Here is a 7,520-nt window from a genome sequence, read left to right as displayed (position 1 = left end):
CTGAGGGTGGTGAAGCACTGGCACAGGTTGCCCAGAGAGGTGGTGGATGCCCCATCCCTGGAAGCATTCCAGGTCAGGTTGGACGGGGCTCTGAGCAACCTGATCTAGTTGAAGATGTCCCTGCCCACAGCAGGGGGGTTGGACTAGATGACCTTTAGAGGTCCCTTCCACCCCAAACTATTCTGTGATTCTGTGAGTGAGGTGATTGCATGAGACTTAATTACCCTTAGAAAACAGGCAAAAATAGACATTGAAATTCTTTGTCGTGGCTACTGGTGACTGAGCAGAGTGTTTTAGGCAGCCCAGTGCTGACCTGCAGCGCTCTTTCTGTGCTGTGCTATCTTATGTGATGGGCAGCATGGCTGGGTAGCACATGTGTTTGCTGTTAGCTGGCCCTTTGGCCTTTTCCTCTCAGTGATGGACCAGTAATCTGTGTAATACTTTCTTCTATAAGCAAGAAAAAAAATTTCTTTGAGAATATAACTTGGCTAGATAATTTCTAATGGGGTCTATCACTGATGACACAGTAAGATATACTCTTGCTGTGCAGTTTGAATTGCACACAGCAGCTAAACAGCTGGCTGAGTGAATACTCATTCATTTCAGGATAAAAACATTGGCCCAGCTTCATGTCAGTCTTCTGAAGCAAATCTTCAGTTTGAACTGTATTTTCATATTAAAAATTCTGTCATACTTAACAGGTTAAACAAAGATCTTCGTGAGACTGACTACATGGAAATCAAGAATTGTGCCTCATACTGTAAAGGGCAGAAGATGATTTTAAGTTACCTGGAATATATCTGATTTGAATGAGAGAAAAAAAAAATAGTCAAAAGGGTTCTTTTATTCAACAGAAAAAGTTGGTTCCTTTGTATAGTGCCTTAGTCCTCAATGTTTACCTAGGGTTTTGCCTTTTAACACCTTTGTATAACAGCTGGTTACATTAATCTTGCAGTTAATGCTTAAGTAAAGCAGAGCTGAAATATTTACTACCTCAGTGTAGTGGGTTTATAAACAAACAGAAGTGTACAAATGTAGCTGTTACTTTGAACTGCATGCTTTTCTGCCTTAAGTTTGATTAGTGGCCCTGTCAATAATCAGTCTTTGGGGGAAGAGAAGGGAAGTTGTTTTGTGTCCTGGAGCTCTGGATTGTTTTTTCACTCTGCTGTACAAAATCAGAAAGTTATTTGATAACTTCCACATTGGGAGTTTAAGTATCCTGCTTAAACAAGGTTTTCATCTTGTTGGAGGGTTTACAAAGAAATGTGTGCCTTTCTCCTTAACTCTTTTCTTTGAAAAGGGCTTTCAAAAGAGTTCTTACATGTTTTTACCATAAAAAGATGAAATCACTTCAGTTTTGCTTAAAGATACCTCAGAGGTATCATATAAACTTTCCTCCCTCTCCTTTATTAGGAAGGTGCCTAGATGTTCGAAAATTCCTCTCTTCTAATAGTTTGTTACAGATATTAGCAAAAATACCGTTAGCGGTCTAAATAAAGCAAGTCTTCTCTCAGCTTATAATGATACATGATACACCTTTGTTAGCCCTTTTGTAGTACAAAATCTTTCAGGATAATGTACACAAAACAACCTACTTTCTAGTTTGTTGGGTTTTTTTACAACCAAAGAGAAAGACAGCCTTGTGTATTGCTCTCCCTGTAGGCTGCGACTTAAACTCAGATAGCAATTGCAGAAGTAAAAATAGAAAAATCAATTAAGTTTTAAGCATAAGCACTTGACTACTGTATTTATGCCTATACAGACAAAACATCAGCAATCATTCTAATGCTCAAGTCTTCACTTAGCTTTAAGTCGTAAGTTGAACTCATATACTTTTGCTCAAGCTTTTAGTATTGTAGGCTTCAGGAAAAAAAGAATTGTTTCATTAGTAATGCTATTATTTTTATTCAACTTTGACTAGAAAAAAATGAAAGAGCTGGAACAGAAGCTTCAGGAGGAAGAACATGCGAGGAAGCTTGTTCAGGAAAAAGCAGCTGAGGTAACCAACAGGAAATTTCTTTTGTACTGGTATGCACTGTAATTAGCTCTTCCTTTCCATCAACTTGTCAACTAAACTTGCTGAAAGTGCCTCCCATATACAGAATAATGAAACCCTTGTTTTAGTCTCCCCACCCCCCATCTGAGGCGCCAAATGTTCTGAAGTTCTCAGAGCTTTTTGGAAACTTTTTTCTAAAAGCACCTGTGCACCGAAGCTTGATTTCTTCAATAAAAGAAGCTAGTTGGAAAAGAGGAGTAGAAGTTCAGACTAATTCATAGTTGAGGATGTATGAGGATCTCTGCTTTAAATAGATGAAGGTCAACGAGTGTGCTCCCTTGTTCATAATTGTAACTAGAAATATTGTAGAAGGAGGCAAAAAAGGAGGCAACATGCTATCGGTTATGAGCCCACGAGGACACTGGTCTTCTCCTAACCTTGAAGTGTTTTGTTCATTAAGTATTCATTGTATGCTGAAGAAGTATGTAGATAATGTGTTAGGCTCTAGCATTAACCTTTGGGCGGGGCGAAAAGGTGTCTCAATCATCAATAATTGTTCTGTGAATGCTTCTAGTTGAGATTGGTTAGGAGATGATTTCTAAAGCCACGCCGTAGCTTCCTGTTGGAAGGAACAGTGAAGCGTATGGAGCTCACTGTTGACAGTGAGAATCCTGACCTTAACTCTTCCAATAGATGGTTTGGAGGGGTTTTTTTACTGTCAAATTTAATAGAAGGAATAGTTGTTAACTATATGCCACAGGATCAATTGAGCAAGATTAGGTGGCTCGACTTCCCCAACATTTTGTCAAGTGTAAAGCACAGCTGATGTTTTGGCACTTGCGTGCATGGGAGTAATGCAGTAAGACTAATTCTCTAACTTACTGGGATTAGTGATGAGTAGTGCTACCAGAGGAAGTATTCTTATTTAATGTTTAAATTGACCTTGGACTGCAGAAGCATCTTAAAAACTTGCAGTACTTGCTTTCAGAGAGCCTGTTTTTAAAAAAATTCGTGTTTTGCAGTTCTCAGCTTACTCTGTCTCTGATCATCTATTAATATAATTCCAGTAACGCCCCTTGTTCCCTCAATTAAAGCTTCAGACAGGCCTGGAAACCAACAGACTACTGATTCAAGCAGCATCACCATTGCTTTCTCCAAAAGCAAGAAAACCCAGGAAAAAAACTAAGCAGCCAGAGAAGGTAACATGGGGGGAAGAGAAGGGCAATTACTGAGGAGTTAAATAAGGGTGTGTGCATGCAGTCAGGAAGGTAGGCTGCCTCTTTTATTACAAAGCAAAGGGAAAATGGGTTTGCTGTAGTGTCATCTTTGATAAACATTTCTCTCTTCTTTCCTTCCAGAAATGCTCTCGTACAAGCCATCTCGCTATGCAGCCCCATTACAGACTGTGTCTGGGTGATGTACCCTTTGTAGCTGGGAAGGTGAGCTGCTTAATTCCAAAGCTTAATGCTCAGTAGCTGCAGCTCCTTAAGTGGCTTTGGCTTGGTGCGCTCCTGACACCCAGTGGTCAGATCATTTCATTTTCTTTGACTCTTTTCTTCCAGTTTGTCTTCAAAAGGCTTGTTGAGTATCGATAACTTGCTGAAGTGGCATTTCCAAAAAATGGATCCTCTCTATGCTGCTAGTCAAGCTCTTCTTGTTAGTGCATATTCATTCAAACAAAAAATAGATTCTTGGCAGCAAATAAAAAATGTTACTGTTTTTAAATGTTCTCTATTAGTATCAAGTAGGTTGTTGACAATGCCATTTAAAAGAAGTCTCTCTTACTTTTCTGTCCAGTCTACCAGTCCCAGTCATTCAGTTGGCGCCAACGTGCAACATGTCCTACACCTGATGAAACAACACACGAAAGCTTTGTGTAACAGTCGTGTGGTAAATGATACTCCACTAGCAAAACCCGTCAGTACTGATCATCCTGCCAGCAAAAGCAGAAAGTCATCTCTGCCAAAGGAGTCTTCTTCATCCCAGGAAGAGCTCTCAGAAGTGCTGCTGACTTTACAAGATGAATTTGGGCAGATGAGTTTGTGAGTTTGGCATATTCTCCATTGCAGGTTATGAACATAGATGCTTTATATTTTTGCCTTTTGCTTTAACGTTGGAAGGTTTTTCCTGAGAAAGGAGTTAGTTTTGGGAAGTCTCTGGCCTGTAATCTCTCTGTTCTACTGGCTGCAGAGGCTGTCATTTATTTTTGCGGTTAAAAATAAATTCTGATAAACAATCTGGACTGCATACCTGTTTTTATATGCAGCAGTATAAAATTTGTGAGGGGTCGGGGAGAAGTCTGGTAACAGCCCCTGATGCAATGGACAAATACTCCATTAAAGGACAGCTTTACTAGTCATTTTGCTTGTCCTGGTTAACAGAACACGAATTGTTATCCTACTGCAGTAGATACAGATAGGCAAAATAGTACCTGAACGAGTGCTGAGATCATGCCCTCAAGGGGTTATTTGGTCATTTTGAATGTGTGAAGCTACTTATGTTATTGAGACTTGACGTTGCAGCAGCCTTGCCACCAGGATGTGCTACCGTAATAATGCTGCTAACCAGCAAACTGTTCTTACTGGTTCGTTATGGCATGTTTAATATGTCTGGCTGCTGATGCTGTGGTTTCCTAGAAGTGTTACTTCTGAACTGGGTGTACAAGCACTAGAAGCCAAGGGAGTCTGATGCAAGCTTTGTTCTATCTGAATTCCATGCCAGTGATCACCAGCAGCTGTCAAAGCTTGCCCAGGAAGCCCCAACCATTGCAGTGAGGGAAGATCTGGAGAGGGAACTTGAGGCACTGGTGGGAAAGATGGAAGCAAAGGCAGACCAGATCAGCAAAGTCCGGAGACATCGGTTGCAGGTCAGTTACTTTTTACTATGTTCATGTTTCTGTAGAGTTGCTATCTTAAGTGGGGTTTTTTTGAGTTCTATCCTAATTTAGCAGTAACTGAATAAAGCAGAAATAACTACTGTAGAGCAGTAGTGCCTAGCTTTAGCTTTGACGTCCCAAAGTTACTCTGCATACCTCCACCTTTCTATCCCAGTATTTCTGCAGGAGTATCCTTTCTGTCTTACCGTGTCACCCTTGTGCCCACTCTTCATCCTGTCCTGGGCAGAGCTTTCACATCTGTTCTTGCATTGCATTTTACACTCCTTTCATCCCCAAAACAGGGAAAAGATCGTCCACTGTGCGATAGCAAATCCCACAGCTGTTGAATTCTGTAAACACAGCATAAGCTGGTTGGGCAATACACAAGATGAGAAACAGTGTATAGGGCTGAAAGGTGTGAGCCTACTTCTGGGCCCCCGGCAGTCGGTCTGGGAGATGTTTCTGGTCGGATATCTGATGTGTCAGGAGATACCTGTGTTCTGATCAGTCACACTCACTCCTGGCATGCGTCAAAGAGCTGTGCTGAACCAAAGCAACCGCTTTGCGTGAGGTGCCTAGTGACAACCAGCTGCACAGATAGCAGGGGAAAGCCCTTGTGAAATGCTGTTCTTCACAATGAACTTAGAGTAACCTAAACTGTATTTAGAGAGATACCTAGATTCCCAGGGGCTTTCACTGTTGAGCTGAATCTTTTAACGGTTCTCCTTTGCTTGGAGTAAATGACCTATTTATGTTTTGATTTGCATTTTATAAAACCTGAAATACCTGTTTCAGTTTAAAACAACTTTCAAAATGTTTTGAATAGTGTAGCCTGTTCATTCAAAGCTATAAACCCTGTCGATTCCCTATTTTCTGTAATCTTCATTCATTTTAGTGAAATTCTTCCAAAGAGCTTAACCCCTTGTGTTTAATCTGGTTCAGTTTGTATGAACCACGATTCACCCTCATCTGATGTAACTTAGGCACAAAATATGTACCGAGAGCACTGCTGCTGATGTCCAAAATGTTTTCAAACAGCAGCATTACTCACCTTTGATCTCTTACGATCTTCAGAGGAACTGTTGCAGAGAAATGGATGTGTAGCAGTTCCCAGTAGTAATGATTCTGCATATACTGAGGCTTCTGACTAGCTATTGGCAAAAGTTTCCACAGTCAGCGTTTAGGGAAATTGCTGCATGCTATAAAGGAGGAGGAGGGAGCACCACTACCTGAGGTGAGGGGAACCGTGGAAGCCAGCCATTTTGCAGTTTGAGAATATGAATGTGTCTGCACCTTAGACTGTCCAGTTCCCCGTTGAAGCTTATGGCAGCTCAGTCCTTGTTGCAGAGTACTGAGTCTTTAGTGCTGTGTGTGGATACCAGTTCTTCACCTCAGCAGAGTTTGGTGTTCTTTTTAAAGCTACATCTCTGATGGTGACTAGCTATTAAAATCACCAGTATGTGTGTAGAAAAATGTCTGTTTGTTTTTTGTTTTTTAATCACTGGATGGTAACAGTGACAAATCAACTTTCTGTCATATATAACTTTTTCTATTACGTTCATGATGGAGACATTCCCCCAAAATCAATTTGTCAGTGTTTAAAGAGATAACCTAGTCGTTCAGACTATAAGCTGAACACAGTTCTAAAGATGCTAAAATAGCAATGCTGTGTAAGGAAAACAAAATATTTATTATTCAGGGGGACTTGGGAGCATCCATTTGCTTAGCTGGGTGAGATGAGTGGTGGGGTATTTCAGCCGTCTGGAATAATTGTGCAACATAAGCAGTGACCTTGTTTAAGTTTAATGTTTTTCTTTGGGTTTCTCTTTCAGCTAGAGAGACTTAAGAGAGAATGCAAGTCCAAAAAGACTTCTGCTAAACAAATAAAAGACAGCAGGTTCCCTGTTAGTGAGGTTAAAGTAACAACTACAGTAACCACAAAAGGGAAGAATGCTGGTCCCATCAAAGTGAAACCTGGAGAGAAGAGTCGGAAGAATCTTCAGTTGTTGAGAGACATGCAGACCATACAGACTTCACTACAGAAAGATGATATCAGCTGGGACTACTGACTGTTCTGCAGGAGATGTTCTTGACTCCATCCCGGTCAAACTTCCTCATGTTCTGGAATTAAAGCAGCTGCCTTTCTTGCTATGTGAAAGAGACTACTGTATGCTAAGTGCACTTTTGAAATATGGGCCCTTAATTCTCCATCCCTGGGTTTGATTGTATATATTATGGTCTAGTTTAACACACATTCCATTTTTGAGGTACCCAGACACCGAATCTGAACATAGGTCTCCAGCAGTTCCTTTCGTGTTATGGTTCCAGCAGTCCCTCCATTTTCTTTCAGCACACCAAGCACTGCACATACGTGTGGGTTGGTGTGTGTGGAATGCCAGTGCGATTTCATCCTACTGTTGAACTGCGCATTGGGAGGCTTCTCAAGATGCATCCTGTTGAAAATGATGCTGGGTCCCGAGTCTTACGGGCTTTTGTCAGTTCTGTTCTGTGTGCAGCTGCAATTACTCAAACTCCAAGAGTGTCTAAGGGGGAGGACAGGTAAACCTGTCAAAGGTGTTCTACGGAGCGCTCCTCAAAAAGCTTTCCTAGTTCTTGTTCTGCTACACCGCATTAGTCAGCATTAATGGC

At 41.1% G+C, this 7,520-nt stretch overlaps 1 protein-coding gene across 1 annotated transcript in view; it reads left to right on the top strand.

Moving 5' to 3' along the window:
* The window catches only part of CEP57 (centrosomal protein 57), a 21,210-nt gene extending 14,130 nt beyond the window's left edge, over positions 1 to 7,080 (top strand). The window contains exons 7-12 of the mRNA XM_009282316.1: positions 1,922 to 1,999; positions 3,091 to 3,195; positions 3,355 to 3,435; positions 3,794 to 4,038; positions 4,718 to 4,862; positions 6,704 to 7,080. Of these exons, the coding sequence (XP_009280591.1) occupies positions 1,922 to 1,999; positions 3,091 to 3,195; positions 3,355 to 3,435; positions 3,794 to 4,038; positions 4,718 to 4,862; positions 6,704 to 6,940 (891 nt within the window). The 3' untranslated portion in view covers positions 6,941 to 7,080. The remainder of the gene's footprint in view (positions 1 to 1,921; positions 2,000 to 3,090; positions 3,196 to 3,354; positions 3,436 to 3,793; positions 4,039 to 4,717; positions 4,863 to 6,703) is intronic.
* The last annotated feature ends 440 nt before the right edge of the window (positions 7,081 to 7,520 follow it).

This window comes from Aptenodytes forsteri, unplaced genomic scaffold, assembly GCF_000699145.1.
Source record: "Aptenodytes forsteri isolate BGI_AS27 unplaced genomic scaffold, ASM69914v1 Scaffold75, whole genome shotgun sequence".
NCBI classification, from domain to species: domain Eukaryota; kingdom Metazoa; phylum Chordata; class Aves; order Sphenisciformes; family Spheniscidae; genus Aptenodytes; species Aptenodytes forsteri.
This window is presented reverse-complemented; position numbering and strand designations above follow the sequence as displayed.